General features: G+C 36.6%; 1 protein-coding gene across 2 annotated transcripts in view; it reads left to right on the forward strand.

Annotated features, from left to right (window-relative positions):
• LOC115221323 overlaps positions 1-7,004 on the forward strand; it is a 116,009-nt gene extending 109,005 nt beyond the window's left edge. For both annotated transcript variants that reach the window (XM_036511083.1, XM_029791494.2), the window contains exon 3: positions 4,518-7,004. In XM_036511083.1, coding sequence (XP_036366976.1) covers positions 4,518-5,308 — 791 coding nt within the window. In that variant the 3' untranslated portion in view covers positions 5,309-7,004. The remainder of the gene's footprint in view (positions 1-4,517) is intronic.
• Positions 7,005-15,000: the final 7,996 nt, after the last annotated feature.

Here is a 15,000-nt window from a genome sequence, read left to right on the forward strand (position 1 = left end):
TGATCTTACATAACAACTGTTTTCCACCCGAATGTTCTGGAACCATTTAAATCGGGTGGAGAGTCAGACAAAAAAACACACACACTGTGCTATTTTATTTACGTTCACCAATCTCCTGTCCAAAAGTTCAAATCCTGCCCAAGTCAAACTATGCCTTTCAGCTATATTTACTTGAGCCCTTCGTGCTCCCTTATGGGGCACAGAGAATTCTGGGTCGTCTTTTTTGCTTCCCTCCAGTTGGATCCCTGTTTTTCGCTCTACTTCTCTATTATCCTACCTCCAGTTCTTCTTTAGGGTTTCCTCTCTTCGTCACCCTTGCAGATTCTTGACCGGGGGCCTAAACGTGTAAATAACGATTCCTTGATGGAAGCTCTTCCTATCTCTCACAAATCTTGTTAGTCTTCAGTTATCCATTAACAGTGACTAGGGACGACTTTCGGAACAGCTGCCCCTATAAATTGAAATTTCTCCATTTTGGCCAGGATTTTTCCAGATTAAATTTTTTTATATATATTACACATTTTAAAATTAAAACAAAAAGGAAATTATTTGGCGATCCTTCGGTATTGGTCTACAGAGTATGGTCTGCATGAGGAGACCATTATTCACCGTCTTTTCCATCCTTACTTCTGTCGTTCAGAAAAGTTGAGGACGAATGGACGTCGTCGACCATTACCGAAGGATTACTCTTTTACTTGTTTCAGTCATTTGACTGCGGCCATGCTGGAGCACCGCCTTTAATCGAGCAACTCGACCCCGAGACTTATTCTTTGTAAGCCCAGTACTTATTCTATCGGTCTCTTTTGCCGAACCGCTAAGTAACGGGGACGTAAACACACCAGCATCGGTTGTCAAGCAATGCTAGGGGGACAAACACAGATACACACACACACATATATATATATATGTATATATATATATATATATATATATATATATATATATATATATATATATATACACATATATACGACGGGCTTCTTTCAGTTTCCGTCTACCAAATCCACTCACAAGGCTTTGGTCGGCCCGAGGCTATAGCAGAAGACACTTGCCCAAGATGCCACGCAGTGGGACTGAACCCAGAACCATGTGGTTGATAAACAAGCTACTTACCACACAGCCACTCCTGCGCCTATTTTGCACAGATTTTTGCTTGAAGCATCGCATTTTTCTCCTTTTAACGATATCTTTCATTTTATTGTTGCATTCCATATTCTGAAATATTTGGAATTCGAATTAAAATGAAATTTTTTAAATTCCTACTTCTTCCTACTCTGATCATACATTTCGCAATTAAAATTTTTTTTTTCTTCAATTTTGTTTTCTTTTTTCATACTTTTGCCATTCCAGCCCAAGTGACCATCCACACCGAAATTATTTCCTCATAACTGTCAGAAAGAATACAGAAAGACCTTGGTGGTTGCAGACAGACATACACTTTCATTTTGTAGATATTCGTGTGTTTCTTTTTACATTAAATTACTTCTATATTCGTAATCTTCTCTATCTGGAAAGTAATTGTAAAATTTCATTAAAAAATCATCCATTTTCAGAAAGTTACGAGGAAGGAACATTCGGTGGTGAAGGTCACTTGTGTTGGAAGGCCAAGCTTTTTTTTTTTTCTATACGGCATAAAAATTGAATAAAGAGAATTAAAACAAGAATATAATAACACTTACCTTATTTAGTTGACATAATTCTCATCAAATTTAATTTCATAACTCGTTTTTCTCACCTTCCACACAAAACTAAACAGAAAGACATAAACAGTTTTGTTTTTCAGTCAGAGATGTTTTGGGGCCTCATTTTGCTTTTCTTCAATTAAAAAATATTCTTTTCTACATTCAAAATGACTGAGATTGTCATTTTATAGATACTTCTTTCAAAATGTTATTTTGTTTCGTCATTTTTTGTGGCAGAAACAAAACAAAAAAAGAGTCGTCCTTCGTTTCTAATCAGGAAGAAAGATACAATGGCGCGGGGGAGGGGGAGTGTAAAGATCGAACCAGCTTTTTTTTGTTTTTTTGTTTTCTAAAATAATTCGTATTCCAAAAATTTCAGAATGTAGATTAAATATAATAAAATGGCGTGAAATAAATTAAAATGTATTTAAAAAAAAAAAGAAAACTATAATGGTGATTGTTGTTCTGAAGAGACACGATAAGGTGATGGCGGTGGTTGGGGGGGGGGAATATGGATGAATTTTTTTTCCTTTTAAGTTGTTCCCCATCTTATTGTTATGAAATATGTATTAAAAAGATATTTGGATAACTTCCAACTAAAACAGAAATGTTCTATCGTATGTAGGTCAGGTATTCCAAAAGTCAACCCAAGTCAGAGACTGAGGTCGATATTGACTCTAATCCTTCACCAAATTTACTGTCCGTGAAAGAAACTGGGAAGGTTTTTGGTTGATATTTGCAAAGGGATTGATAATGAAACCCAAACAATACGGGAGGAATATAAAAAATACACTTGCGTAACCGGAGTAATACTTAAAAGTCACTGATTAAATGCCATTGTTACTCATTTTCTAAAAACTGTTGTACAAACATCGTACAAAAAGAATGCACTTCTTATAAATATATTTGAAAGTAATTGCAAATTGAAAACTTATTTAAATACCCATGCAGACGTATTTACTATATTATGTAGATAGATAAGGCGGCAGAAACGTTAGCACCCCGGGCGAAATGCTAAGCAGAATTTCGTCTGCCGTTACGTTCTGAGTTCAAATTCCGCCGAGGTCGACTTTGCCTTTCATCCTTTCGGGGTCGATAAATTAAGTACCAGTTATGCACTGGGGTCGATGTAATCGACTTAATCCCTTTGTCTGTCCTTGTTTGTCCCCTCTATGTTTAGCTCCTTGTGGGCAATAAAGAAATATATATATGTAGATAGATGGTGAGAGAGAGACATATATGCACACACTTTTTGTCTCACAAACAAGAGAAAGAGTTCTAGATAGATGTTTGTGAGTTTAGTGATTGACTCCTTTGCTTTTTAAATTTTGTTGGTGGGATCTTTTAGAAGACAACAATAACAACAGACCATTTTTGTTATTTATAATTATAAGTTTAAAAGCAGACTTTTGTGAGGAGAACCACCATTATCCAAATTACTAATTCTGGTTAAAAACAACAACAACAAAAGATAATGGGAACAACTGTGAAATTTTAATGTAAATTAATTGAATATAAAATACAGTTGGAGAATAAGTCTGACATTCTAACAGGATAAGTTTCAATGTTATTGGACCTCATCAGCTAAGCATGGTCTAACTATTACTGCGGAACTCAAACGATTAGAGCAGTAAATCATATGGTTCTGTATGAACACATCCTTCATCCACTTTACTATCAAGTTTTCATGCAGCAGAAACCCTGCATATTCCCCCCAGTCATTTCATGTGTGTGTGTTTATATATATATATATATCATCATCATCATCATCGTCCATTTTCCATGCTAGCATGGGTTGGACGGTTTGATTTGGGTCTGTCAAGCCAGGAGGCTGCACCAGGCTCAGTCTGATCTGGCAAGGTTTCTACAGCTGGATGTCCTTTCCTAACGCCAACCACTCTGAGAGTGTAGTGGGTGCTTTTTACATGCCACCAGCACAGGAGCCAATCAGGCGGCACTGGTACCAGTCACATGTTACCTGGTACAGAAGCCAGTCAGGGCGAGGAGAGCTAGCACCCGCCACGTTCGGATGGTGCTTTTTACATGCCACTAGCATGGGGAGTTGATGAGGCGGCACTGGCAACGACCCACACATGAATGGTGCTTATTGCATACCACTAGCCAGTGTCACCTGACTGGCTCCCCATGCAAGTGGCACATAAAAAGCACCATTCAACAATAAAGTATATATGCTATTTATCTCTCTCTCACTTTCTCATATATATATATATATATATATATATATATAGAGAGAGAGAGAGAGAGAAAGAGATAGATAGATAGAGAGAGAGAGAGAGAGAGAGAGAGAGAGAGAGAGAAAGAGATAGATAGAGAGAGAGAGAGAGAGATAGAAAGAGAGTGAGAGAGATAGAGAGAGAGAGATTGAGTAGACCTAATATCAAAGGCATGCTGGCCTCACCATCCTCATCTATTTGTAATTCTTGGACTTCCCTTTTCCAATGTGTCCTTCTTGTTTTAAGGCTATAGAATGGGATCTGTGGACATTTCATTGTTATTACAAACCAATCAAACAACAACATAAAGGCTCCTTCGTTGGCAATGGTACAATGGACCTTCAAGGAACCTTGTGGCATTGTCTGTTAGCCACACAAATTAGGGGCCCAGGAAGGTTCCAATAGGTGTTTCTGACACAGAAATAGGTACAGCATCCCACACTCAATACAAGAAAGGTAAAAGGTAATGGCATAATTGTGTTTTGATTAGATTTTCTTTGGTATTTTTCTTGTTGTTGTTTTCTAATTCCTCTATTGATGTCTTTTCCCTTCCTTCCTTCCTTTCTCCATACTTACCTGCCTCATTTTGATTTAATTTCAGGTATTTACACGACTGAAACAGGAAATGTGTCTGATTTTTACCCAACCCGACTCACACCAGCTGGCTGGACCTTTAGCATTTGGGGTTTCATCTATTTCTGGATGATTCTGTGGCTTGTATACAGTATAGTGGCCATCTTTTTGAAAGTCGGCAACGAATACGTTTACACCAGCATCATCTTCATGCCATGCCTTTTCTTCTTCATCTATTCCGTCAACCTGCTCCTCAATATCTCTTGGCTCATTCTCTTCGACCGGAAGCTGTTCATAGTCAGCCTTTTTGTGGCGCTGTTCATGTTCGTCAGTGCGGTCACCTGTATCAGCATTTCATGCTACGTCCTCACCAACAATTATGACCTCATCAATGAAACAAAGCTCTTTGTCCACGTCTGGCTCATTCGCTTTTTCGTGCAGAATGGCATCGCATTTTATGCGGCATGGCTGTTAGTTGCCACTCACTTAAACTTAGACATCGCAATGCGTTACTCCTGGAAAGTTGACCCGGATACCTGTGACCTCACTGCCATCATCATGATCCTCGTCATCATCTCCACCTGGTTCCTTCTCGATGTTATTGCCCTTGACAACTACACACGTTACCTGTTCAGCGAGTACATAGTGTTCATCGTTGCCTTCTGTGGTGTGGTCTACAAACAGCTGAATACAGATGTCTATGACCGAATAGACGTTTTGATTCTGATCTGTTTGTCTGCCAGTGGGGCATTCTTTGTTTTCAAGATGGCCATTCTCCTCTGGAGACACTTCAGGAAGTCTTCTTATATAACATATTAATTTCAGCCACACAGGTTTCCATTACTTTCAGCTCTGACGTTCCAGTGTAAAAGTTTGAAAAAAAAATTACATGAGTTAAAAATGTAAATATTGAACATGTGGTAATAATATAAATTTTAAATATAAAAAATATGAAAACATGTAACACAAAAATCTAAAAATTTAATGCGAAGAGCAGATTTAAAAAAAAAAAAAATTTTAATTTAACTACTTTTTAATAAAAGTTTTATAGCCTTTTCTACAAAACAATTCACATCAAAGCTAAACCCAGGTCTGACTGAATATACATTTTGTAACACTAGAGATATATATACATCTATGTCTGTCTTTGTGTGTGTGTGTGTGTGTGTGCCATACAATACATCTGTCTGTCCACCTTTGCCATATTCTCTGGTTACTTTGGATGCCTTTTGTCACATACTCATTGAGAAGAGTTTGTTTGCACTTAGACCAACAATGTCTTTGAAGAAGGGAGCACTGCATGAGATCACCCCCACCCACATGTGACTCTTTTACGGCCAATTCTGGGAGAGACAAAAAGAAGAGTCGACCCAGTACATTACTGGTATTTTATCAACCCCAGAAGTATGCAGAGCAAAGTCAATTTTAGCAGGTTTTGAACTCAGAATGCAAAACCCAAACTCAACTGACTCCACTCGTTGACTGCCATCTGTCCCCACCTCCTCCCTCTATGTGTATTCATAGAATGTTGTTGTTTTATTGACTCCCCCTCCCCCCATACTACGTTGGGGTTTCCACCTTCATGTAGTGACTCAACTGAGGAAAATCAGACAGAGTTGTGACTGTCATGCCTCACCACGTTATTAAGTATAACTGGAAAATGTTGGTGTGAGGAAAGTCAAACAGAAAGGTGGAGTTCTGATTTGGGTTTTGTTTTAGTGAGAGAGAGAGGGGGGTCTTTATATTGTTATGCAACATGCTAGAAATGGCAACTAAATCTCCTGTCTCACACCCTACCATCTTGAAAACTTACATCATAAGCAAATATATAATCCAGTAAGAGAGTGTCTACACTTTTGTGCAATTTGCTAGAAATAACAGCTAAATCTCCTTTATATTCCTACCATCTTAAAAGGGGAATAAGTACAAACTGGGTGATGTGATCCTGGATACGGCACACTGTCTGTGAAAATAGAATGCTTTTCATCACAGGCTTACTAGAGCACAGCTGTTCTAGGGCTAAACAACAACATTATGCATGTAATACAGGTTTATATAAGAGTGGGTGTATTGCTCTTAATACAGAAATATATAAACACTGGTTCCGTGGGTCACTGCATCTGAAGCTGATCAGTAAACCCTGTACGAGTTACTTCTGAATTTCCCAATCAGTGTTCTTTGAATATCAATCAAGACTATTTTTGCATTATTCCAAGTCAATGTAGACTCAATAGTAGAGTGCCAAACCAAAGGAGCCTCTACATTCTCATTCAACTAGCTAGAGACAGCAGCCAAACTCGGCCTCAACTTATATCCTTCTGTCATACAAAAAGAAGAGAGGCATTGGATGTACTATAGACCTAAATATTGTATGTCACATATATGTGTGTGTGTGTGTAAAAAAAGGCTTGATGGCCACAGCTGGAACACCTTTGATTATATGATTACTCAATCATTGCTGACATAAAGCTAAATAAAATAATGGCCTGTTCCTAACAGCTCATCTACCTCTTTCTACTGCTTTTAAATTGTTTATTTTTCTAATAACCAGTAAATCTAAATTTTTTCCTAATCATAAAAGAAAAGAAATGAAACACCGAATGTTATTTGAAACAACTTCAAGAAACTGTTGAAGAACTCTCTAAAGTTCCTGTAGAAGAATCCTCACCAATTCCAAACATCTGAATTCATAACCTACCAAAATTGGATAATCAACTTGCTCAATATATCAGTCCATCTCCTCTCAACAAACATTTTATTATTTAAGTCTTGGCTTTTTGGTAATCCTATTCATATATCCTTCTCCCCCATCAGTCTCTCTGTATTTTATCATATTTTATATTCTACTAGCAGTATCGCCCGGCGTTGCTCAGGTTTGTAAGGGAAATAACTAAATAAGCATTTTTTGAGAGTTGGCCAAAATATAGCAAAAAATGCATTAAAAATGGGAAAAAAATTATGGTAAATTTTTTTTTAATCGTTGACTCATCGTAGACATTTTTAGAGAATTACTTCCCTTATATAATAGCGAAAAAATGCATTAAAATGGGAAAAAATGATGGTAATTTTTTTTTTAAATCGTAGACTCATCGTAGACGTTTGCTAATACCCAGAAGGGCTCAATATGAATCACGACTATAAGATGCCCGGTTTTGGTTAAACTGCACCGCAAAATGTGGGAGTAGTTAGGAATCTAAATCGTAGGAGACAGACAGCACACAACCTCACTTTTATATATAAAGATTATATCAGATATTATATTATACTATGTGGCCATATATTGGTCAAATGTTTACTTGGAATCCCAGCATCATTTGGCCAGTCACTGCAGAGGACACAACTTGTATTTATCTTGTTCTGGCTGACTCTACAAGGAAGTCTAACTCATAACTTTCAAAAATTAGCAATACTTCAAAAGAAAAAACAAAAGAAAAAATTTTAAAAACTGTTGCAAACAGCCATCATGATTTCAGCACAAACAACACCTTCAAATGGATGCTTGATGGGTGGAATAACTTTGAAGCAGTCATAATCATTATCAGCAAATATAGATACATATAGATATGTGTGGGAGCTGTCTGCTCCTTGCAGCACTTGATCTATCTTTCTCTCTATAATTGCTCTTTCTTAATGTAAGATCTTAAATGACTTTTGAGCCCTGAAAGGCATTTAAAGAGCTGATAACACCTAATACCTGCTTAGAACGAGATAAACATGGTCATTGATAAGTGTCTTGGCCAATGGATACAGTCCTGTGTCAATGAGAGGAGATCAACAGCCAATCCTTCAAATGGTTGGCCATTACCCTTATCAACCCAGCTACTTATGGTTTTCAGTTTCTCTTCATTTGTTCATCTTTAATTCTGTTGGCAAATGACAGAAAGATGAGCAAAATTTATCGATCGTGTCAGAAATGGAATTCTGTTGGACAAAGTCTTCTCAAGTTTGACATTTAACTATTTAAGATTATTAAGGCCACCCTTGAAACCATTCCATCAACCTACAGCTTAGATCTGTGGCCTAAAACTAAATCTCAAGGTCTTAGCCCTCTTTGATACAATCCTGCTTGAGACAAATTCTGGTTCTATAAAAAAAAAAAAAGAAAGAGAAAACACTTTTCATTTTAAAGTGTTCATATTTTAATTAAAAAATTTTTAATCTGTCATAATTTTACGAAAAAACAAAAACCTCGTTAAAGACACCAGTCTAATAATGACAAAGTTAATTATTTTACTAAATCCCTCCAAATCCTTGATTGTCTTCAAATGGACCTGGAACATACAGGCAATGTATTTTGTTACAAATCTGACCGTGAAAAGGGTTTTATGGGGAATAAATTTGTGATGATAAGGAAACAACAAAAAGCCTGTGATGTACTCAACCCCAAAGTCATGAGCTGTATTCCTCATTTTAATATCCATTGATTTTTAATGCTTGCATGGGTCAGATGGAATTTGTTGAGACAGGTTTTCAATGACTGGATGCCCTTCCTGCCACCAACCTTCACCTGTTTGAAAGCAAAGTATTATTTCCTCATTGCCAGACATGTTTTCATGGAAGACTGGGAACGAATGACCCTGCTTGCAGGATGCTGACACCCAACGACAACAGTCACCCAATGTCAAGACAAGGAGACGCAAAGGCATTCACTCTTGGACAGGTTCCTTGGTTTTCAACTGCCAAGTACCTTCACAAGGCTTTGGTCAAAGCAGGGCTATAGTAGAGGACACTTGTCCAAAGTGTCACACGGTGGAACTGAAACCGAAACCAATGTGCTTGGAAAGCAAACTTCTTCATCAAACAGCCGCCACACCAAATTCTCTTTTTAAATTCTTGTGAAATACCTTCTCTCAGCAAAGCAGTTCTTCGATACTCCATAACTTTTTTCTATTAAGTAATTAACAGAGGTTTTAATTAAAGGTAATAAATTATTATTTCATAGAGGAAGGAATTTAATCCTTGATTTCCTGAGATTTTATTCTGCTCACTAATTAAACCCTTCCAGCTTTAAGTTAATTAATGCAAGAGAGTGCAGCACTGCATTTTTAATTAGTACCATGTTTGGCACCAGGGTTCTTTAGAGTTGGTTCTGTATGGTGAATGTTCTTGACTGGTTGAGACTGGCAAGGTTCATGCATTCACAGTTAATTTCCATGCTTTGTTGAAGGCAAAATAATTCACTGCAGCAGTACAGAGCCACCCCGCCCCTCTTTCCCCTTCAAACCCTGCCGTACATCCACTACACAATAAATAAACTGTATGGCCCCTTAGAAAGTCCTCTGTTCTGATGCATACACTACAGTCACTTTAATGGACAATAAGACCCAGATCCCAAGAAGATTGCTGTCCATAATTCCTCTTCTACTATTGAACACTTACAATAAAGGGTAAAGACCCCCTTTGGTCATGAATGACCATGGGATTGCACCTAGAAAGTTACCCTCCTAGACACAAGTCCGGGCAAGTTGTTTATGGAAGACCAGCAGTCGCCCATGCATACCAGCCTCCCCTATCCACGCCACCAGTGTTATCCAAGGGAAAGACAAAGGTCGATACAGCTTGGCACCAGTGACGTCGCAACTCATTTCTACAGCTGAGTGAACTGGAGCAACGTGAAATAAAGTGCCTTGCTCAAGAACACAACATGCAGCCCGGTCCGGGATTCGAGCTCACAACCTCACGATCGTAAGCTCGACGCTCTAACCACTGAGCCATGCGCCTTCACTTACAAGAAACAGGATGTTAATAAAAGTCTGTTGGAAATACTATAAATAACTTGAAACGAATTCATCTAATTAATGTATCATTTCTGTGTCATTAGGCTACCATTTAAAAAAATCTCTATTTGTGTCCACACATTGGAGACAAAAAAAAATATTATTTTAAGATACTGATGACCATTTTCAATTCTCTCCTCATTTCAAATCTGGTTACATTTTTTAAATAAGCCTTAAATTTTTTTTGTATTTTTTTTAATCCAAGAGCCCTTTAGAACTTTTAATACTCAGAGTATCTGTAAATATCCTGGTCTCTGAATAAAATTTTATCTGCTACAATTTGCATGTCAGTTTGTCTTGTTTATTTTAAAGTTCACTTTGCCCTGGGTGAAAGGAAACTGCGGAGGTGGATGTTTCTGCGGCCGGATGCTCTTCCTGTCACTAAACTTCACAGATAAGGTTTCACAGACACTTTTATACTTTTATCATGTAACATCAAGGTTAAACATTTTGTCTTGCTATGACAACTGCACACACACATGCTAAGGATGGGGCTTTTACATGGTTATTTTATCTGCTAGAAATAGCCCCCCAATCTCAACTGATTGTCTAATCCTTTTCATATCTACCTGTCTGAGACTGCCACCTGGTCCTATTCTACAAATTTCCTGTTTTAAAGGGATCAAAATTATAACCTTTCACCAAAATTTCTTAATCTGCGTCCCAATCACCAACTTATTAATAGCAAAGTGATTTTTATTAAATACTTTATTCTACTCAAAATTAAGCAAAACGAAACACAATTTATGTTAATGACCCCAGAAAGAAGAAAGGCAAAGTTACCACAGACATTATTTGATCTCAGGACAACCATTGGACAATGTAGTCATAAACAGATTATGCCTAAGGACAAAAAAGAAAAAAAATGGTATGATCCCAAAAGACAGGTCTTTGAACATGGATCTTTCTAATTACAACTGGCCTGGAGTAGAACACCTACACATTTGTTCTTTTCTACAATTGTCACACATAGAACATTCCAGATTATCACAATATAAAAATGTCTATTAGCTCATAATTATTTCTAGCTGCGCAAAAACGAGTCTCTTTTATGTCAACTTAAACATGGTGACATAACATGGTTACATAACATGTTGAAACTCTATTCATTTCTTGAAGTTATTTTTGACTCCAGTTATATAATCTTGTCTGACAAAATATCACCTTCACCCCGTATCAGGTAATATCAAATCGTGTCTGACTGTTGACTCACATTGTCACCTTCTTTGTTCATTTTATGAAGACACTTTAAAACTAAATACAAATAAGTGCCACACCTCTTACTTATATAACAGCAACACAAATACCTGTTTGAAAGTTTCTATTAAACCACTTGACGAAATATCCAAAGTTTTTCAGGAAACTCAAGTCATTACAACACAAGAAAGTCAATATAAATCATACTGGAGCAGTGTGTGCGATAACCTCAAGATTATTACGTCCACCTTGGCGAAGGCAGAGGTATTGTTTTCAGTCGTGTTTGTTTGTCTGTGGACAAGATATCTCAAGAACTGCTGGATGGATTCGGATGAAACTTTCAGAGATGTTTGGCCTTGTGAAGGGCATGAACTGATTAGATTTTGGGATCGATCCAGTACCAAACAAGGATTCTGGATTATTTTTCCAGTTTTTTACTTAATTTTTAAGAGCAGTTGAGTTCATTTTCAGTGTTCTTGTTTGTGAGAGCAGTCAAGTTTATTTCAGATATTCTCATTTTAAAAATCACCTCCAGCTAATTGTTGAGAGGATGTTGGTGTTGCTTTGATGGAGGTTTGTGCTCTCTGAATGCTCTTGTTATTAAGGTAGCAAGCTGGCAGAATCGTTAGCATGCTGGACAAAATGCTTAGTGGCATTTCGTCTGTCTTTGTATTCTGAGTTCAAATTCCACTGAGGTCAACTTTGCCTTTCATCCTTTCAAGGTTGATAAATTAAATACCAGTTATACACTGGGGTCGATGTAATCAACTAGTTCCCTCCCTCTAAATTTCAGGCCTTGTGTTTTCAGCAGAAAAAATTATTAATGCAGCAAAATGACAGAATTGTTACCATGTGGGACAAAATGCTGAGTGATATTCTCGCGCTCTCTGTTCCCCAACCTTGCTGAGACTGATTCTTTCACATCAGTGGATTCTTCAAATGTAGGAATTATCATGTCAACATGTAATGTCTGTTCTCCACGCTGGCATTGGTTGGCTTGACAGGAACTGGCAAGGCTGGAGACCCCCACCTGGTTCCATATTGTGTTTTGGTTTGGTTTCTAGAGCTGGGTGCTTTTTACGTGGCACCAGCACCAATGTTTTTTTTTTTACATGGCCCCTTGGTATTAGGATCTCAATTGTTGAGGTGAGCAGGTTTTCTCGAGTACGACCATATATCTAGGTCCTCTGTCATCTCCTTTGTAAGGATCAGTGTTTTATGTTAATAACTCTTCCTAATTAGGCAAAAGGCCAACAATTTTGAGGGGAGAGGGACAAGTTAATTACATTGACTCCAGTATTCTATCAATCTCAATTTGTTCGACCATGTCTCGTCACAACATCAAGGGCCTACATTCTTTAGCTTAGTTATGTCATCCCTAATATTCTTTGATCTCCCTGAAACTCTTGTACTTTCCATGGCAATTTTAATCCACTTCTTCCTCTCCTGTCCATTCTCATTATTGTCCAGATGTTGGCATCAAGTCAGCTCTGTAACAATGATATCTTGTTCTTTCTTCAGTTCAGTTCTATCAGCTTAAAATCCTTTTATTACCATATTTCAATTTAAAAACACCATTTACACAATTCTAATCAATTTTTAAAATAATCAAGAATTTGAAAACATTGAGTGAAAAAAAAAAAGCATTTTCATTATTAAGCTGATGTTTGGAATATAATTTACTTAAAAGGTTTTTGATAAAATCTGAAAGATCTAAATTAAATTTTGAACATTTCAAAAGTGCATCTTGCAGTAATAAATTATTAAAAAGCACAGAAAACATTTTAAAATAATAAGAAAATACAAGTTTGTAAGTTTTTCATCATTTTATTTACTTTTATGGAAAAATATAACTTTTTATATACCAAAAGAAGCAGGTTTCTTTTTTTACAAAAAATATTACCTCACCACTCTTCACATTTTAAATCATATTTTTTCAATTAAGAAATTATTGTTTCATCTGTATTCATTTAGTCTGGCTGCTTAAAACACAAGCTATTTCATATTTAGTTGTTTATGTTAAAATTGTAAAATTTATCAAAGACTATCTTTGTAGAATATAAACGACCAAGTTTGAGATGTCTGAAGAAGGCTCTTCATTCATTCAACCAAACAACTATTTAAAGAAATATTACTGGAGTGAAGAAGTCACTAACAGTGCAACGTGTGTCTTTAAATGGTGAAAGAAAGGGGTGGGGAGACTATTCAGAAGCAACAATATCGGTTTTAACAGATTCTCAGAAATCTTACCAAAGAAACAAATCTTCAGAAAAAAAAAAATCCACAAATACCAAAGTCAATAATGCTTTCTCTGCAATGAAGACATTGCTTTTAGTGCCAATACAATTGGAACTGAATGAAAGTGTGTGTAATCTTGAAGAAGAGGAAGACAGAAGGGTGTATGGTAGACGGTCTGAGAATGGTCATGGATATAAACCAATTATTGTTTGAATTTTGTTTTACTAAAACTGGAATAGAAATTTTTACAATTCAACTGAAAAGAAATTCAAAAAATAGATTGAAGGAAAAATTTGGTATTCAGTTAATTTAAGAATTTAGATACTAATGTCTTTATTTATATATATATATATATATAATCAAAATAAGTAACAAGGATATCCAAGGTAGAGTGGTACAATTGTTTCATGCTACTTCATGTACTACTCTACCTTGGATATCCTTGTTACTTATTTTGATTATAATCACCCCATTTGATTTATATGGATAATACCATACAAAATTCTGGTGCCTTGACTTAAGTACCATATTCATCTGAATATATATATATATATGTTTGTTTGTTTGTAAAGGAAAAACCTTATTACCATAAGCACACTCAGAGATAACCAAACTATAGCACTATGGAATGGCACCAAAGACAGAAATATAGCTTCTCCATTATGTTTCTAACAATCTGACAAGCAAACGGATTTTGTTCAAGGGTTAAAGGAATAGAAGCAACCTAGCTTTTGTTCTTGTAAGCAGACTGACAAGAAAGCCGAAACATTTCTGGAGAACTGACGTTTACTGACCAAAGATCAGATTAAATTAACATTAGTCTTTCTGCTAATGATATCTCTCGCTTAATCGTATGCATAATTTGCATTTTAATCAAGATTTTGGAGGCTTTGCTGCTTGTCATGTCCTGCTCATATTTGATCTTACTTAGGGGGTCGTCTCTGTCGAGACCAGATTTAAGTATTGAGTCCCCCCCCCCTCACTGCAGGGGATGGGGAAGTCCCAAACAAAATGTTGCTTACTACAATCAAGCTTCTTAGTATCAACAAAAGCTTAGAGGTTTTGCTACAAAGTTAAAACTATCTTCAAGCTTTTGCTCTGAGCAATGTTTTCAAGGAATGCAAGATGTTGGAAATTGGACATGTTCACTAAAGCATCCACTCATGCATGCACAGCAGCACAATTCTTAGAAATTCATCAACAAAAAGCAATGTTCAAACTCAATTCCGTACAGGGAATGTTGTAATAATAACAATAACAATATTTAACACCCATTTTCAGTCCCGTTTGTTGACATGG

This window comes from Octopus sinensis, linkage group LG18 (genome assembly GCF_006345805.1).
Source record: "Octopus sinensis linkage group LG18, ASM634580v1, whole genome shotgun sequence".
NCBI classification, from domain to species: domain Eukaryota; kingdom Metazoa; phylum Mollusca; class Cephalopoda; order Octopoda; family Octopodidae; genus Octopus; species Octopus sinensis.